The sequence below is a fragment of the Sphaerodactylus townsendi genome, linkage group LG17, assembly GCF_021028975.2.
Source record: "Sphaerodactylus townsendi isolate TG3544 linkage group LG17, MPM_Stown_v2.3, whole genome shotgun sequence".
In the NCBI taxonomy this organism is placed as follows: Eukaryota; Metazoa; Chordata; class Lepidosauria; order Squamata; family Sphaerodactylidae; genus Sphaerodactylus; species Sphaerodactylus townsendi.
This window is the reverse complement of record NC_059441.1, coordinates 9,668,259-9,689,085: the sequence shown is the minus strand read 5'-3', so window position 1 is coordinate 9,689,085 and position 20,827 is coordinate 9,668,259. Positions and strand designations below refer to the sequence as shown.

General features: G+C 43.7%; 1 protein-coding gene across 3 annotated transcripts in view; it reads right to left on the bottom strand.

Annotated features, from left to right (window-relative positions):
* Nucleotides 1–20,827, bottom strand: part of APBA2 (amyloid beta precursor protein binding family A member 2) — a 107,831-nt gene that overhangs the window by 14,742 nt on the left and 72,262 nt on the right. For 2 of the 3 annotated variants that reach the window (XM_048481763.1, XM_048481764.1), the window contains exons 5-7: nt 17,378–17,523; nt 1,730–1,765; nt 173–259 (exon numbers count right to left, since the gene is read on the bottom strand). In XM_048481763.1, the coding sequence (XP_048337720.1) occupies nt 173–259; nt 1,730–1,765; nt 17,378–17,523 (269 nt within the window). The remainder of the gene's footprint in view (nt 1–172; nt 260–1,729; nt 1,766–17,377; nt 17,524–20,827) is intronic. The other variant, XM_048481765.1, reaches the window with a different exon arrangement.

The following is a 20,827-nucleotide window of genomic DNA, read 5'->3' as shown; positions in this document are numbered from 1 at the left end:
CACCTGCTCAAGAGGAACCGTTATGTAGAATGATGTCTTCCATCCTGCAAGCTTCCCACCGTAGTTTGAAGTCGGAGTCCAGGTTGCCAGTCCTCCACAACTAGAGAAAGGCAGGAAATGGACGTAAACAAATGTCACCAGTCCTCTCACCAGGTTGCAGCTCCACGCTTACCTGCGAGTCAGCATTCAGGACTTTGATCCTCTGGGTGGAGATGAAGAGGTCAACTTCCGTCAGTGCCTGGGAATCCCCCTCGGAGCTCTGGAAAAGACAACGGGGAGAACCTGACGCCCCCACTCGGACACAACCGGTTGCCTCAAACGCTCCGAAACAACCGGTTGCTTCACATGGGACGTACACTGACTTCACCACAGCGCGGGAAGGCAACACAGAACAGCTATTCCGAACAGTCCCGTTCCAAAACACATGCAGGAAAAATAAAAAGGAACGAAATTAATCTGAGCTGGAACAAAAAGCATTCAGGACAGAGGTCCTCTGGCAGTCCCGTAAGCGTCTTTCTGCTCACATCCATGACCACAGAGGCAGGCAGGGGTGCGACACCAACCTCTTCTGGCCAGAGGGGTTCCAACACCTGTCTGAGGAATTCTTGGAGATTTGGAGGATGAAGGTAGGTTTTGGAGTGGGGGGAGACCTCGGTGGGATAAAATGTCATACAGCTCACCCTCTAAAAAGCAACCATGGGCCTTTCCCCAGGAGCAGCAGTGGCGTAGGAGGTTAAGAGCTCGTGTATCTAATCTGGAGGAACCGGGTTTGATTCCCAGCTCTGCCGCCTGAGCTTTGGAGGCTTATCTGGGGAATTCAGATTAGTCTGAGCACTCCCACACACGCCAGCTGGGTGACCTTGGGTTAGTCACAGCTTCTCGGAGCTCTCTCAGCCCCACCTACCTCACAGGGTGTTTGTTGTGAGGGGGGAAGGGCAAGGAGATTGTAAGCCCCTTTGAGTCACCTGCAGGAGAGAAAGGGGGGATATAAATCCAAACTCTTCTTCTTCTTCTATATTTTTTCAGGACATGTGAGAGGAAAGATTTCCTGTCCATTCAAATTGCTCTCTGAACGAGTGTTAAGTCCAGGACGTCTACTGGGGATTGCCAAATACTTCAGGGCCTGCCCTGATCCCAGTGACGCCAATTAATTTACTCCAGAGTAAGTTACTCGAGCATTGCATCCCAATCTGCGTTTCAGGGCTCACTGGAGGATCACGTCGCTGTGTTTATATACAATGAAATCTCACAAAGGTTAGGCGAGGGAACTATATATCTCGGTGCTCATTTGACGCATGTTATATACGCTGCGGAGAATCGCCCGCATGCGGAACGAAAAGGGCAAATCTGATGCCCTCCCAGAAGCAGAAAGCTGGACATGACGGCCACATAACGGTTTGAACATCGCACGACAGGATCTCCTGACGGGGTCACAACACAGAGTGGCAGATGGGTCTCCTCCACCACAAAACGCAGACAGTTAGAGAACAAGGACACTCAAGCAAGAGGCGTATGTGAAGTTTACCCGGGCTAGGCAAGACGCAGAACGAGAAGCAGTCGCCGCCGACACTTAAAAGACATACAACGGGAACCCCAAAATCACAGTTTCACAGAGATCCACAGTGAAAGTCACAACACTCCAAGACAGACAAAGACGACAAAGACGAAGGGACGGAAACGAAGCAAAACTCCGAAACAGGCACGAGCAGTCAAGAAAAATTCTACACACCGCTTTTTTCTTGATTTTAGCTGCCTTTTGCATCCTCTGGGGAGAAGCGTATATATATATATTTTTTTAAAAAAAAAAAAACCACACAAAAAACAAAGGGAAAAAAACAGACAAATGCACACAAAAGAAAGGGGAGGGGAGAAAGAGAAAAGACAGCAGGTGAAGTCAAGGAAACGTTCTGTCACACGAGTCCAGATTGTTTGCAAAAACAGAGGGAAAAACCGGCCTCGCCAGCCAGGCAACCGGACGGCAGAAGCGTTAGACTGATGCATACTGGCAATACTAAATAAGTTCTGGTGGGTTTTCCGGGCTGTGTGGCCGTGGTCTGGTGGATCTTTTTCCTAACGTTTCGCCTGCATCTGTGGCTGGTATCTTCAGAGTGTGTAACAGACTTCCCCCTGTGATACACCTCTGAAGATGCCAGCCACAGATGCAGGCGAAACGTTAGGAACAAGATCCACCAGGCCACGGCCACACAGCCCGGAAAACCCACCAGAACCAGTTGAATCTGGCTATGAAAGCCTTCGACAATACATTAATACTAAATAGATTTATCTGCTGAATCTCTAGTTTCTTCTATAAGAACTTCAGAAGAGCCCTGCTGGATCACACCTATGGTCCGTCTAATGCAGGATCCTGCCTCAAGCTGTGACCAACTGGTTCCTCTGGAGGGCCAGAAACAAGACATAAAGGCTGGGTCCTTCCTCTAATGTTGCCTTCTGACACTGGGATTCGGAGGTGGACTGCTTCCGAACATGGAGGTTCCCCATGGCTAGTCACCACTGGTGGACCTCTTGTTGCAGGTTGATGCAACTCCTGGTTTGAGTGTTCTCTTTGGGTGTTACAACCTCAAGAAAGGGGCCACACTAGAAAGGCCACGCCGTTACCTGTGACAAACCTGAGCAGCCTGCAATAGGCGTAGTTACCAGACATGGGGGACTCAAAGCTGCTACTGAAAATGGCGTCCCCATATCATGTTGTACTCTTCACGAAGCTACCACTGAAAATGGCATCCCCATATCATATTCTGCTTTTGCTAGGAAACTACCACTGAAAATGGCATCCCCATATCATATTCTGCTTTTGCTATGAAGCTACCACTGAAAATGGCATCTCCATATCATATTCTGCTTTTGCTAGGAAACTACCACTGAAAATGGCATCCCCATATCATATTCTGCTTTTGCTAGGAAGCTACCACTGAAAATGGCATCCCCATATCATATTCTGCTTTTGCTAGGAAACTACCACTGAAAATGGCGTCCCCATATCATGTTGTACTCTTCACGAAGCTACCACTGAAAATGGCATCCCCATATCATATTCTGCTTTTGCTAGGAAACTACCACTGAAAATGGCATCTCCATATCATATTCTGCTTTTGCTAGGAAACTACCACTGAAAATGGCATCCCCATATCATATTCTGCTTTTGCTAGGAGCCACTGAAAATGGCATCCCATATCATATTCTGCTTTGCTAGAAACTACAATGGCATCCCCATATCATTCTCTGCTTTTGCTAGGAAACTACCACTGAAAAAATGGTATCCCATATCATATTCCTGCTTTGCTAGAAGCTACCACTGAAAAAATGGCATCCCCCCATATCATATACTGCTTTTGCTATGAAGCTACCACTGAAAATGGCATCTCCATATCATATTCTCGCTTTTGCTAGAAGCTACCACCGAAAAATGGCATCCCCATATCATATTCTGCTTTTGCTAGAAGCTACCACTGAAAAATGGCATCCCCATATCATATTCTTGCTTTTGCTAGAAAGCTACCACTGAAAATGGCATCCCCATATCATATTCTGCTTTTGCTAGAAGCTACCACTGAAAAATGGCATCCCCATATCATATTCTGCTTTTGCTAAGAAGCCACCACTGAAAATGGCATCCCCATATCATATTCTGCTTTTGCTAGAAGCTACCACTGAAAATGGCATCCCCATATCATATTCTGCTTTTGCTAGGAAACTACCACCGAAAAATGGCATCCCCATATCATATATGCCTCTGCTTTGCCATGTAAGCTACCACTGAAAATGGCATCCCCATATCATATTCTGCTTTGCTAGGAAACTACCACTGAAAATGGCATCCCCATATCATATTCTGTTTTTGCTATGAAGCTACCACTGAAATGGCATCTCCATATCATATTCTGCTTTTGCTAGAAACTACCACTGAAAAATGGCATCCCCATATCATATTCTGCTTTTGCTATGAAGGTCGTACCGAAAAATGGCATCTCCATATCATATTCTGCTTTTTGCTAGAAGCTACCACCGAAAAAATGGCATCCCCATATCATATTCTGCTTTTGCTATGAAGCTACCACTGAAAATGGCATCTCCATATCATATTCTGCTTTTGCTAGGGAAGCCACTTCACTGAAAATGGCATCCCCATATCATATTCTGCTTTTGCTATGAAGCTACCACTGAAAATGGCATCTCCATATCATAATTCTGCTTTTGCTAGGAAGCTACCACTGAAATGGCATCCCCATATCATATTCTGCTTTTGCTATGAAGCTACCACCGAAAATGGCATCTCCATATCATATTCCCGCTTTTGCTAGAAGCTACCACTGAAAATGGCATCCCCCCATATCATATTCTGCTTTTTGCTAGAAGCTACCACCGAAAATGGCATCCCATATCATATTCTGCTTTTTGCTAGGAAACTACCACTGAAAATGGCATCCCCATATCATATTCTGCTTTTGCTATGAAGCTACCCACTGAAAATGGCATCCCCATATCATATTCTCTGCTTTTGTAGAAATCACCACTGAAAATGGCATCCCCCCCGAGACATGCATTCTGCTTTTGGCGGCGGAAGCTACCACTGAAAATGGTGCATCTCCCATATCATATTCTCTTGCTTTCGGCGCAGGGAAACTACCACCGAAAATGGCATCCCATATCATATTCTGCTTTTGCTATGAAGGCTACCACTGAAAAATGGTATCTCCATATCATATTCTGCTTTTGCCAGAAGCTACCACCGAAAATGGCATCCCCATATCTATATTCTGCTATGAAGCTACCACCGAAAATGGCATCTCCATATCATATTCTGCTTTTGCTAGAAGCACCACTGAAAATGGCATCCCCATATCATATTCTGCTTTTTTAAGGCGAAGGTTACTCACTGAAAATGGTATCTCCATATCATATTCCCGTTTTGCTAGAAGCTACCACTGAAAATGGCATCCCCATATCATATTCCTGCTTTTGCTATGAAGCTACCACTGAAATGGCATCTCCATATCATATTCTCTGCTTTGCTAGAAGCTACCACTGAAATGGCATCCCCATATCATATTCTGCTTTTGCTAGAAGCTACCACTGAAAATGGCGACTCCATATCATATTCTGCTTCTTTGCTGGGGAAGCTGCCACTGAAAATGGCATCCCCATGTCATATTCTGCTTTGGCTACGAAGCTACCGCTGAAAATGGCATCCCCATATCATATTCTAACACTTTTGCTAGAAAGGCTACCACTGAAAAATGGCATCCCCTTATTATCATATTCTGCTTTTTTGCTATGGAAGGCTACCACTGAAAATGGCATCCCCATATCATATTCTGCTTTGCTAGGAAACTACCACCGAAAATGGCATCCCCATATCATATTCTGCTTTTCTTTTGCTATGAAGCTACCACCGAAAATGGCATCTCCATATCATATTCTGCTTTTGCTAGGAAACTACCACCTCGAAAAATGGCATCCCCATATCATATTCTGCGCTTTTGCCATGAAGTTACCACTCGAAAATGGTATCTCCATATCATATTCTGCTTTTGCTAGGAAGCTACCACCGAAAATGGCATCCCCATATCATATTCTGCTTTTGCTATGAAGCTACCACCGAAAAATGGACATTCCTATGGTCATATCTCTCTGCTTTTTGCTAGGGAAGCTACCACCGAAAATGGTGCATCCCCATATCATATTCCTGCTTTTGCTATGAAGCTACCACTGAGAAATGGGCATCTCCATACTCATATTCTGCTTTTGCTAGGAAACTACCACCGAAAAATGGCATCCCCATATCATATTCTGCTTTTGCTCAGAAACGCCACTGAAAATGGTATCCCCATATCATATTCTGCTTTCTGCTAGGAAGCTACCACTGAAAATGGCATCCCCATATCATATTCTGCTTTTTGCTAGAAGCTACTCCACTGAAAATGGTGCATCTCCATATCATATTCTGCTTTTGCTGTGGGAAACTACCACTGAAAATGCGCATCCCCATATCATATTCTGCCTTTGCTTTTAAGGCTATGAAGCTACCACTGAAAAAAATGGCATCTCCATATCATATCTCTGCTTTTTTGCTAGGAAACTACTCACTGAAAATGGCATCCCCATATCATATTCTGCTTTTGCTAGAAACTACCACCGAAAAATGGCATCCCCATATCATATTCTGCTTTTGCTAGGAAACTACCACTGAAAATGGCATCCCCCCCATATCATATTCTGCTTTTGCTAGGAAGCTACCACTGAAAATGGCATCCCCATATCATATTCCTGCTTTTGCTAGAAACTACCACTGAAATGGCATCCCCATATCATATTCTGCTTTTGCTAGGAAACTACCACTGAAAAAAATGGCATCCCCATATCATATTCTGCTGCTTTTGCTGCTACCCAAACTACCACTGAAAATGTAGGCATCCCCATATCATATTCTGCTTTTGCTAGAAACTACCGCACTGAAAATGGCATCCCCATATCATATTCTGCTTTGCTACATGAAACTGCACCACTGAAATGTATTCTCAACGCGCTGGAGCCACCACTGAAAAATGGCATCTATATCGCTATTCCTGTTTTATGAAGCTACCACTGAATGGTATCTCCATCACGTATTCTGCTTTAACTGGAAGCTAGAAAATGTATCAATATTCTGCTTTGCTGTAGGCTCACCACTGAAAGTAACGTCTCCATTATCATATTCTTGCTTTTGCTTCAGAAGCTACTACCACTGAAAATGGCATCCCCATATCATGATTCTGTTTTTTGCTAGAAGCTACCACTTTGAAAATGGCATCTCCATATCATATATTCTGCTTTTTTTACGCTAGGAAACTACCACCGAAAAATGGCATTCCATATCATGTTCGCCTGCTTTTGCTAGGAAACTTTACCACTGAAAAAAAATGGCATCCCCTATTACTCATATTCTGCTTTGCTTTTGCTTTTGTGGGAAAGCTACCACTGAAAATGGCATCCCCATATCATATTCTGCTTTGCTGAGAGCTTCACCACTGAAAATTGGCATTCCATTATCATATTCTGCTTTTGCTAGAAGCTACCACCACTGAAAATGGCATCCCATATCATACTCCCGCTTTGCTAGGAACCACCACTGAAAATGGCATCTCCATATCATATCTCTGCTTTTGCTTTAAGGAAACTACCACCGAAAATGGCATCCCATACATCATACCCTGCTTTTTGCTATGAAGCTACCACCTGAAAAATGGCATCTCCATATCATATTCTGCTTTTGCTAGGAAACTACCACTGAAAATGGCATCCCCATATCATATTCTGCTTTTGCTGAGGAAACTACCACTGAAATGGCATCTCCATATCATATTCTGCTTTTTTGCTTTAGAAACTACCACTGAAAATGGCATCCCCATATCATATATCTCTGCTTTTGCTAGAAGCTACCACTGAAATGGTATCCCCATATCATATTCTATGCTTTTGCTATGAAGCTACCACCGAAAAATGGCATCTCCCATATCATATTCTGCTTTTGCTGCAAACTACCACTGAAATGGCATCCCCATATCATATTCTGCGCTTTGCTAGAAGCTACCACTGAAAAAAATGGCATCCCATATCATATTCTGCTTTGCTAGAAACTACCACCAATGTAGCATCCCATTGTCATAGCCTACCTGCTTTTTGCTATGAAGCTACCACTGAAAATGGCATCTCCATATCATATTCTGCTTTTTTGCTAGGAAACTACCACTGAAAATGGCATCCTTATTAATATTCTGCTTTTGCTATGAAGCTACCACTGAAAATGGCATCCCCATATCATATTCTCCTTTTGCTACGAATCTACCACTGAAAAATGGCATCCCATATCATATTCTGCTTTTGCTAGAAGCTACCACTGAAAATGGCATCTCCATATCATATTCTGCTTTTGCTAGGAAACTACCACTGAAAATGGCATCCCCATATCATCATAATTTGCTGCAAGTCTTCACCACTGAAATGGCATCTCACGCATATTCAGTTTCGCTTTAGGAAACTACCACTGAAAATGGCATCCCCATATCATATTCTGCCTTGAGTATTTTTCTACCAATTGAAAACGGCATCTCCATATTCATGATCGCTTTTGCTAGAAACTACCACTGAAAATGGCGTCCCCATATCATGCCTCTTGCTTTTGCTATGAAGCTACCACTGAAATGGTACTCCCCATATCATATTCTGCTTTTGCGGAAACCCGCAATTACCGAAAATGGTATCCCATATCATATATTCTGCTTTTGCTATGAAGCTACCACTGAAAATGGCATCTCCATATCATATTCTGCTTTGCTAGGAAAACCACCACCGAAAAATGGCATCCCCATATCATGTTCTGCTTTTAAGCGAAACTACCACTGAAACAAGTAATCCCCATATCATATTCTGCTTTTGCCAGGCTACCACTGAAAATGGCATCCCCATATCATATTCTGCTGCTTAGGAAACTGGCTCACTGAAAATGGCATCCCATATCATATTCTGCTTTTGCTGGAACTACCACTGAAAATGGCATCTCCATATCATATTCTGCTTTTGCTAGAAACTACCACTGAAAATGGCATCCCATATCATATTCTGCTTTTGCTAGGAAACCACCACCTGAAAGTTTTGCATCCTCGATATCATATTCTGCTTTTACGTAGAAACTACCACTGAAATGGCATCTCCATATCATATTTGCTTTTTGCTAGAAACTACCACTGAAAATGGCATCCCCGAAGGATCATATTCTGCTTGCTGAAGCTACCACTGAAAATGGCATCTCCATATCATATTCTGCTTTCATAGGAAAACTACCACTCGAAATGGCATCTATTATCATATCTCTGCTTGCTAGAAACCACCACTGAAAATGAATCCCCATATCATATATTCTGCTTTGCTAGGAAACTACCACTGAAAATGGCATCTCCATATCATATTCTTTTGCTTGCCAGAAGCTACCGCTGAAAATGGCATCCCCATATCATATTCTGCTTTGCTAGAAACTACCACTGAAAATGGCATCTCCATATCATATTCTGCTTTTTGCTAGGAAACTACCACTCGAAAATGGCATCCCCATATCATATTCTCCTGCTTTTGCTATGAAGCTACCACTGGAAAATGGCATCTCCATATCATATTCTGCTTTTGCTAGAAACTACCACTGAAAAATGGCATCCCCATATCATATTCTGCTTTTGCCAGGGAAACTACCACTGAAAATGGCATCTCCATATCATATTCTGCTTTGCTAGGAACCACCACTGAAATGGCATCCCCATATCATATTCTGCTTTTGCTAGAAGCTACCACACTGAAAATGGCAATCCTGATACCACTATTCTTTGCTGGAAGCTACCTACTGGAAAAAGCTGGTGCATTCCATATCATGATTCTTGCCTTTTGCTAGGAAGGCTACCACTGAAAATGGCATCCCCATATCCATATTCCTGTTTTGCTAGAAGCTACCACCGAAAAATGGCATCTCCATATCATATCTCTGCTTTGCTAGGAAACTACCACTGAAAATGGCATCCCCTATATCATATTCTGCTTTTGCTAAGGCGAAGCTACCACTGAAAATGGCATCCCATATCATATTCTGCTTTTGCTAGGAAACTACCACTGAAAATGGCATCCCCATATCATATTCTGCTTTTTGCTATGGAAGCTACCACTGAAAATGGCATCCCCATATCATATTCTGCTTTGCTAGGAAACTACCACTGAAAATGGCATCCCATATCATATTCTGCTTTTGCTAGAAGCTACCACTGAAATGGCATCTCCATATCATATTCTGCTTTTTTGCTGGAAACCACCACTGAAAATGGCATCCCCATATCATATTCTGCTTTTGCTAGGAAGCTACCACTGAAAATGGCATCTCCATATCATATTCTGCTTTTGCTAGGAAACTACCACTGAAAATGGCATCCCCATATCATATTCTGCTTTTGCTATGAAGCTACCACTGAAAATGGCATCTCCATATCATATTCTGCTTTTGCTAGGAAACTACCACTGAAAATGGCATCCCCATATCATATTCTGCTTTTGCTATGAAGCTACCACTGAAAATGGCATCTCCATATCATATTCTGCTTTTGCTAGGAAGCTACCACTGAAAATGGCATCCCCATATCATATTCTGCTTTTGCTATGAAGCTACCACTGAAAATGGCATCTCCATATCATATTCTGCTTTTGCTAGGAAAACTATACCACTGAAAATGGCATCCCCATATCATATTCTGCTTTTGCTAGGAAGCTACCACTGAAAATGGCATCTCCATATCATATTCTGCTTTTGCTAGGAAACTACCACTGAAAATGGCATCCCCATATCATATTCTGCTTTTGCTAGGAAGCTACCACTGAAAATGGCATCCCCATATCATATTCTGCTTTTGCTAGGAAACTACCACTGAAAATGGCATCCCCATATCATATTCTGCTTTGCTATGAAGCTACCACTGAAAATGGCATCCCCATATCATATTCTGCTTTTGCTAGGAAACTACCACTGAAAATGGCATCCCCATATCATATTCTGCTTTTGCTATGAAGCTACCACTGAAAATGGCATCTCCATATCATATTCTGCTTTTGCTAGGAAACTACCACTGAAAATGGCATCCCCATATCATATTCTGCTTTTGCTAGGAAACTACCACTGAAAATGGCATCCCCATATCATATTCTGCTTTTGCTAGGAAACTACCACTGAAAATGGCATCCCCATATCATATTCTGCTTTTGCTAGGAAACTACCACTGAAAATGGCATCCCCATATCATATTCTGCTTTTGCTATGAAGCTACCACTGAAAATGGCATCCCCATATCATATTCTGCTTTTGCTATGAAGCTACCACTGAAAATGGCATCCCCATATCATATTCTGCTTTTGCTAGGAAACTACCACTGAAAATGGCATCCCCATATCATATTCTGCTTTTGCTATGAAGCTACCACTGAAAATGGCATCTCCATATCATATTCTGCTTTTGCTAGGAAACTACCACTGAAAATGGCATCCCCATATCATATTCTGCTTTTGCTAGGAAACTACCACTGAAAATGGCATCCCCATATCATATTCTGCTTTTGCTATGAAACTACCACTGAAAATGGCATCCCCATATCATATTCTGCTTTTGCTAGGAAACTACCACTGAAAATGGCATCCCCATATCATATTCTGCTTTTGCTATGAAGCTACCACTGAAAATGGCATCTCCATATCATATTCTGCTTTTGCTAGGAAACTACCACTGAAAATGGCATCCCCATATCATATTCTGCTTTTCATAGGAAACTACCACTGAAAATGGCATCCCCATATCATATTCTGCTTTTGCTAGGAAACTACCACTGAAAATGGCATCCCCATATCATATTCTGCTTTTGATAGGAAACTACCACTGAAAATGGCATCCCCATATCATATTCTGCTTTTGCTAGGAAACTACCACTGAAAATGGCATCCCCATATCATATTCTGCTTTTGCAGGAAACTACCACTGAAAATGGCATCCCCATATCATATCTCTGCTTTTGCTTAGGAAACTACCACTGAAAAATGGCATCCCATATCATATCTCTGCTTTTGATAGAAACTACCACTAAAAATGGCATCCCCATATCATATTCTCTGCTTTGCTAGGAAACTACCACTGAAAATGGCATCCCCATATCATATTCTGCTTTTGCTAGGAAACTACCACTGAAAATGGCATCCCCATATCATATTCTGCTTTTGCTAGGAAACTACCACTGAAAATGGCATCCCCATATCATATTCTGCTTTTGCTAGGAAACTACCACTGAAAATGGCATCCCCATATCATATTCTGCTTTTGCTAGGAAGCTACCACTGAAAATGGCATCTCCATATCATATTCTGCTTTTGCTAGGAAACTACCACTGAAAATGGCATCCCCATATCATATTCTGCTTTTGCTATGAAGCTACCACTGAAAATGGCATCTCCATATCATATTCTGCTTTTGCTAGGAAACTACCACTGAAAATGGCATCCCCATATCATATTCTGCTTTTGCTATGAAGCTACCACTGAAAATGGCATCTCCATATCATATTCTGCTTTTGCTAGGAAACTACCACTGAAAATGGCATCTCCATATCATATTCTGCTTTTGCTAGGAAGCTACCACTGAAAATGGCATCCCCATATCATATTCTGCTTTTGCTAGGAAACTACCACTGAAAATGGCATCCCCATATCATATTCTGCTTTTGCTATGAAGCTACCACTGAAAATGGCATCCCCATATCATATTCTGCTTTTGCTAGGAAACTACCACTGAAAATGGCATCCCCATATCATATTCTGCTTTTGCTAGGAAGCTACCACTGAAAATGGCATCCCCATATCATATTCTGCTTTTGCTAGGAAACTACCACTGAAAATGGCATCCCCATATCATATTCTGCTTTTGCTAGGAGCTACCACACTGAAAATGGCATCTCCATATCATATTCTGCTTTTTTGCTGGAAACTACCACTGAAAATGGCATCCCATATCATATTCGCTTTTGCTGGAAGCTACCACTGAAAATGGCATCCCCATATCATATATTCTGCTTTTGCTGGAAACTACCACCCGAAAATGGCATCCCCATATCATATTCTGCTTTTGCTAGGAAGCTACCACTGAAAATGGCATCCCCATATCATATTCTGCTTTTGCTAGGAAACTACCACTGAAAATGGCATCCCCATATCATATTCTGCTTTTGCTATGAAGCTACCACTGAAAATGGCATCTCCATATCATATTCTGCTTTTGCTGGAAACTACCACGAAAATGGCATCCCCATATCATATTCTGCTTTTGCTAGGAAACTACCACTGAAAATGGCATCCCCATATCATATTCTGCTTTTGCTAGGAAACTACCACTGAAAATGGCATCCCCATATCATATTCTGCTTTTGCTAGGAAACTACCACTGAAAATGGCATCCCCATATCATATTCTGCTTTTGCTATGAAGCTACCACTGAAAATGGCATCTCCATATCATATTCTGCTTTTGCTAGGAAACTACCACTGAAAATGGCATCCCCATATCATATTCTGCTTTTCATAGGAAACTACCACTGAAAATGGCATCCCCATATCATATTCTGCTTTTGCTAGGAAACTACCACCTGAAATGGCATCCCCATATCATATTCTGCTTTTGATAGGAAACTACCACTGAAAATGGCATCCCCATATCATATTCTGCTTTTGCTAGGAAACTACCACTGAAAATGGCATCCCCATATCATATTCTGCTTTTGATAGGAAACTACCACTGAAAATGGCATCCCCATATCATATTCTGCTTTTGCTAGGAAACTACCACTGAAAATGGCATCCCCATATCATATTCTGCTTTTGCTAGGAAACTACCACTGAAAATGGCATCCCCATATCATATTCTGCTTTTGCTAGGAAACTACCACTGAAAATGGCATCCCCATATCATATTCTGCTTTTGCTAGGAAACTACCACTGAAAATGGCATCCCCATATCATATTCTGCTTTTGCTAGGAAACTACCACTGAAAATGGCATCCCCATATCATATTCTGCTTTTGCTAGGAAGCTACCACTGAAAATGGCATCTCCATATCATATTCTGCTTTTGCTAGGAAACTACCACTGAAAATGGCATCCCCATATCATATTCTGCTTTTGCTAGGAAGCTACCACTGAAAATGGCATCTCCATATCATATTCTGCTTTTGCTAGGAAACTACCACTGAAAATGGCATCCCCATATCACTGCTTTTGCTAGGAAGCTACCACTGAAAATGGCATCCCCATATCATATTCTGCTTTTGCTATGAAGCTACCACTGAAAATGGCATCTCCATATCATATTCTGCTTTTGCTAGGAAACTACCACTGAAAATGGCATCCCCATATCATATTCTGCTTTTGCTATGAAGCTACCACTGAAAATGGCATCTCCATATCATATTCTGCTTTTGCTAGGAAACTACCACTGAAAATGGCATCCCCATATCATATTCTGCTTTTGCTAGGAAACTACCACTGAAAATGGCATCCCCATATCATATTCTGCTTTTGCTAGGAAACTACCACTGAAAATGGCATCCCCATATCATATTCTGCTTTTGCTAGGAAACTACCACTGAAAATGGCATCCCCATATCATATTCTGCTTTTGCTAGGAAACTACCACTGAAAATGGCATCCCCATATCATATTCTGCTTTTGCTAGGAAACTACCACTGAAAATGGCATCCCCATATCATATTCTGCTTTTGCTAGGAAGCTACCACTGAAAATGGCATCCCCATATCATATTCTGCTTTTGCTATGAAGCTACCACTGAAAATGGCATCTCCATATCATATTCTGCTTTTGCTAGGAAACTACCACTGAAAATGGCATCCCCATATCATATTCTGCTTTTGCTAGGAAACTACCACTGAAAATGGCATCCCCATATCATATTCTGCTTTTGCTACGAAGCTACCACTGTAAATGGCATCCCCATACCATGTTCTTCCTGGCCACAAAGCTGCCACTGAAAATGGCATCTCCATATCATATTCTGCTTTTGCTATGAAGCTACCACTGAAAATGGCATCTCCATATCATATTCTGCTTTTGCTAGGAAACTACCACTGAAAATGGCATCTCCATATCATATTCTGCTTTTGCTACGAAGCTACCACTGAAAATGGCATCCCCATACCATGTTCTTCCTGGCCACAAAGCTGCCACTGAAAATGGCATCCCCATACCATGTTCTGCTCTTGTCACGAAGCTACCACTGAAAATGGCATCCCCATACCATGTTCTTCCTGGCCACAAAGCTGCCACTGAAAATGGCATCCCCATATCATATTCTGCTTTTGCTACGAAGCTACCACTGAAAATGGCATCCCCATACCATGTTCTTCCTGGCCACAAAGCTGCCACTTAAAATGGCATCCCCATACCACGATCTGCTCTTGTCACGAAGCTACCGCTGAAAATGACATCCCCATATCATGTTCTGCTTTTGCTACAAAGCTACCACTGAAAATGGCATCCCCATACCATGTTCTTCCTGGCCACAAAGCTGCCACTTAAAATGGCATCCCGATACCATGATCTGCTCTTGTCACGAAGCTTCCGCTGAAAATGGCATCCCCATATCATATTCTGCTTTTGCTATGAAGCTATCGCTGAAAATGGTATCTCCATATCATATTCTGCTTTTGCTACAAAACAACCGCTGAAAATGGCATCCCCATATCATGTTCTGCCGAATCTCATGGGCTATTGCCCTGGAGCATGATGTCACCATAGTGGACATTTCCCTCCCCACCCCCACATTAAAATAGAGGCAGGGAAATGCACAATATCACAACACAGGAAAAAATGTTGCTATAAATTACAAAGGGGGTAGGGGAGAATATGATTTTCTGTGTTCCTAAATAGGATCGTTCTATGGTATGTTCTGCAATCCCAAGAGGCGCACAGCTCCCAGAAGCCCCGTGTGGAAAACTAGGCTGCAATTAATTCAGAAAAGCAATATTTCTTGCCAACCAGACAGCTCAGAATTAGACACACCCAAATTCTACTTTCTCCGGCGAAATCAACCATGCCTGTTTTTCTATCTCCACCTTTGCAATACGCAACCCTGTACACCTTCAAGCAGCTATTAAAAATATAAATAGTTGGCAGACTGCCTGCTAAGTACACCTGACGACCTAATATTCATGCTAATTACATGGTTCTTCGTCGTGACATGGTCGGCACTCGTCCGTGACCTGCGGATTCGATTTCAAGAGACGCCAAAGCTGTCTCTTGAGCCAAACCACTCAGATTAGTGGCAAGGGGCAGCGTTTCCTTTCCTGTGGCCCAGAATTAAACCACCATCCAGATGTTTCTACTGCAGAATATTCTGCCATCTCCAAACACCATTCACGCTGACAATCCAGCTAATTGCGAAGGGAACCTTGATGCTTCCCTGAAAGGTCCCCAGAAACGGTGACGCTTTTTAAATGTTCTCCTTTACCGATGAGATCCAAAGAGACACCTGGATTGAAATCCATGTCTCCTACGCAAGCCATCACATTCATGGGATTGACACATTCATCCAAACCCGCTGGGAATTGAAATATCGACACGGCTAGCCAGAGGTGGCTACTTACGTTAAATCACTTTAGCGCCCAGGCAAATAGCGAGTAATTTGTTCTAGGAAATTAACAATCATCTCTGAGGACATTTTGATGACCGTGTGTCCATGACTGTATTAAGCATCTGTGGATCTAAGATGCCTTCCGCACATGCAGAATAATGCACTTTCAATCCTCTTTCACAACTGTTTGCGAGTGGATGCTGCTATTCCGCACAGTAAAATCCAGCTGCAAAGTGCATTGAAGGTGGATTGAAAGTTTTTTGCATCTGCAGAGTGGGGATTTTGAACCCGGGTCTTCCAGTCCCTAGTGCAACACTCTAGCACCACGCTGGCTCTCACTGCTAACCGGGTAAACAATCTACGCAGCGAGATACCACACGAACCCCACATCCCACAGAGTTGGATTGGAAGAGTCTCAGCTCCCAAACCCGAGGGGGGAAAGCCTGTATCTTATTTCATTTGCATGCATCCCGCAAAACACAAGGGTAATATGTACTGTATAATCTGCTTTTAATGTATTTATTATTGTTTTTATTGTAATCATCTTATGGCGTTGCTGCCGCCCTGAGCCCTTCGGGGATTGGGGGGGGGGGGGTAAAAATAAAAAAAATAAAAATATATGTAGTTCCTCTCTTCTCCCTTGCACAGTCATGAGCACTATTTATACTGCAGGATTATGTGTGAACCGAAGAACAGGAGCAGAGCCCTGTTGGGTCTGACTAGCGGTCCATTTAGCCCCGCAACTTATCTAACGCAGTGGCCAACCAGATCCTCTGGAGAGCCGACAGCAGGGCACAGAGGCTGAGTCCGTCGCCTGATTTCACCTCCTGCCAGTGGGGCTCAGACGTTTGCCGCCTCTGAATGTGAAGGAATGCTGCGATCCCCATGAGGAGACGTTCTAAAATCAATGCCTTTCTTGTCTTTCAAAGAGGGACCGTTCCTTTCTTCCCCTGCGTCCAGCAGCTACGCTGAGTATTTCAAGATGTTTCACCAGACTGGTATTTTGCTGCTTTACACACAGGCATGGGGTAGAAAACAAAACAATATAAGCCCAGAGAACAGCAACAACTTGGCTGCCGCTGCGAACGCAAAGCGCCAGGTGGCTCCGACTCTTCGGAGTTCGGTTTTCGGGGGGACGACGAGTTAACTCCCGCGGCTCGGGAACGGCTCCTACCTTGACGCGGCTCACGGCTTCCTGCGCTTGCATCATGCGGATGTTTTTGGATGGGTTACGTTCCGAGAGCAGCTGCGTGGAGCCCAGGTAATTGGCTGCGAAGATGATGCCATCGATGAGGTCTTCGGGTTCGCAAGGGCCGGGAACTGAAGGTGAAAGCAGGCAGCAATTATTTCCCTTCCAGGCAAAACGGCAGGGCAGCAAAAAGAAAAAGAAAGGGCATTCCTCCGGCACAAGCGTCCCCTAATAGGCTCTTTCACTCACAAATACCGACTAATTGCAAGGAAAATGGCATAACCCTGGGAGCAAATATTTAAACCGAGGATTCGGTTCATGTAATTGTGGGTCACGGACGTGGAATGCAAACACGGTAGGAACGGATGCAGGGATTGCCTTTAAGTTTCAGGTGTCACCTGGCTTGCTAAACATCCCTTTTCCTCAGGGGATCCCAGGATGGGGGGATTAGGCTTTCACACCGTAAACACCCCCTTCTTCAACATACAATTCCCATGATCCTTTGGGGAAAGTCACAGCAGTTAGGTTGACAGATTCCTGGGAGAAAGCTTGGTGCAGTGGCGGAAAGATTGAGGCCCCTTCCGCACATGCAGAATAAAGCACTTTCAATCTGCTTTCACAATTGTTTGCAAGTGGATTTTGGTATTCTGCACAGCTGCAAAGTGAACTGAAAGTGGATTGAAAGTGCATTATTCTGCATGTGCGGAAGGGGCCAAAGCGGCAACCTGGGGAGGTGCTAGTGCAAAACCTGCCACGATTGCAATACACAGCCTCTGCTGTCTGCTTGCAAGATGGGGGCGATACAGTATACTGACCAATGGTATACGGCTGTTGGATGAAAGCGCCATATAAATCCAAAGCAGCTAACGCATCTTATCCTGTCAATGAACTCAAAATGGCTACAGGGGTCTCCTTCCTCTGTTTTACCTTTAGAACGTCACGGGGAGGTATTTATTTTATTTTATTAGATTTACTGCAATACACCGCCTCTGCTGTCTGCCTGCAAGACAGGGGCGATACAGTATACTGACCAATGGTATACGGCTGTTGGATGAAAGCGCTATATAAATCGGAAGCAGCCAATGCATCTTATCCTGTCAAGGAACTCAAAATGGCTACAGGGTTCCCCTTCCTCTGTTTTACCTTTACAACATCACGGGGAGGCATTTGTTATATTTTAGAAGAAGAAGAAGAAGAAGAGAAGAAGAGTTTGGATTTATATCCCCCCTTTCTCTCCTGTAGAAGGGTCTTACAATCTCCTTGCCCTTCCCCCCTCACAACAAACACCCTGTGAGGTGGGTGGGGCTGAGAGAGCTCCGAAGAGCTGTGACTAGCCCAAGGTCACCCAGCTGGCGTGTGTGGGAGTGTACAGGCTAATCTGAATTCCCCAGATAAGCCTCCACAGCTCAGGCGGCAGAGCGGAGAATCAAACCCGGTTCCTCCCAATTAGATACACGAGCTCTTAACCTCCTACGCCACTGCTGCTCCTTTTATTAGATTTATACCCCATGCTTCCCAAGTGAAGTCGGGCTCAGGGTGGCTGTGAGTGTGACTGACTAAAGACATCTAGTGAGTTGGGATCTGTACCTGGATCTCCCAAATCCTTGTCTGAAACAAATCCATTGGCATCACAATGGCTAATGATCATTAAGTTAGTTTCAGAGGGCCCTTGTGTTGGTCTGCAGGTATACATTCAGGCACCAGTAGTAGATTCAGATGACAACGTGCCCGTGACCACAGCTAAATTCAAATCTAGCAGCACCTCAAAGACCCGATAATATTTTGGGGGTGTGAGCTTTCACGAATGCAAACTCCACACTTGCCACAGATAGAAACACGTCGTACCATGACATGCCTCTGAAGATGCCAGCCACAGAGGCAGCCAAAACATTAGGAGATAAGACTATCAGTCCGTGGCCACAAAGTCCAAAAAATCCATGGCAGCCAATCAAAACTCCCTTTGCCAATTCTTCTGCCTCGTATCTGATGAAAGATACTCTGACATTCAAAAGCTCACATGCTGGAAATCTTGTTGGTGGGGTAGATGTTACTGGACGAGTCTGGAGTTACTGGAGCAGCAGTGGCGTAGGAAGTTAAGAGCTCATGTATCTAATCTGGAGGAACCGGGTTTGATTCCCCGCTCTGCCGCCTGAGCTGTGGAGGCTTATCTGGGGAATTCAGATTAGCCTGTGCACTCCCACACATGCCAGCTGGGTGACCTTGGGCTAGTCACAGCTTCTCGGAGCTCTCTCAGCCCCACGTACCTCACAGGGTGTCTGTTGTGAGGGGGGAAGGGCAAGGAGATTGTCAGCCCCTTTGAGTCTCCTGCAGGAGAGAAAGGGGGGATATAAATCCAAACTCTTCTTCTTCTTCTAGCAATTGGGTGCACCATTCCTTGGAAGGAACTGCTAGTGTTTGAAGAATGGCTGGGCTACAGAATGTAAAAAAAAAGAGCAATAAATACTAGAGTAACATGTTGTCAAGACCCCTGTCACATGGGCCTTGCCATGTCTCCAGGGCAGGACGGACGATTCCGGCATTCAGACGATTACCGCTTGTAGGTGGAGTTAGAGCCTTGCTATGTAGGAACATGCAGGCTTAATTGGAATGTCTTCCCCAGACAGGGGGCACCTGGGCCGTTATCTCGGAGAGCGCGGACTTGGGAAAAGTGCAGTCTGATACTGGGAGATGAAAGGGAGGCGTTGCTTAGCAACAGAGCAAAAGGCGAGAGAGTGATGTGGAAACTAATGGGATGGCTGGGTGCCACTGCTTTAGTTCTCGCAAAGATTCTTGAAGTGTAACCTATCTGAACTCCCACCAATCAATCGATTTCGTATCTGTTTATTGGGGAGGTCCGCTGAACATGACACGTGCCTCTGTTCCTAGCAGGATTTGTGCAAACCACCCACTCTTATCTGCTGGGTGGAGCTAACCCAGCTCCAAGAATGAAATGAACGACAGGGCGAGCCAAGACTGATAGTGTACGTACGAAGCTGCTTCCTACTGAGTTAAATACTGAGTCAACTCTGACTGGCAGCCGCGCGGCAGGGTCTCAAAGCAGAGGTATTTCCTCGCATGCACCACCTGCTCATTTTAACTGGAGATGGCAGGAATTAAACCTGGGACTTTCTGCATGCCAAATCCAAATCCTTTATTAGGCATAAAACCGGTGTGTGACAAGAATTCCAAACACAATAAAAAGATCATTATTGCACAACTTGCAGTACACAGAGCAAAAATGTAGCAACAGCTTCAGAGATTTCAGCATTAGAGTTATTTAGAAGCTTGGCCATTTTTATCTTATCAGAAAGGAGCATAAATCCTGTGGGCAATACAGTTCTCAAATCAGTTCTGATGTTGTTGTGTTTTGAACAGTGAAGCAGAATATGAGAAAGTGGAATCAGTTGTGTCAGGACAGAATCGACAGCAACGCTC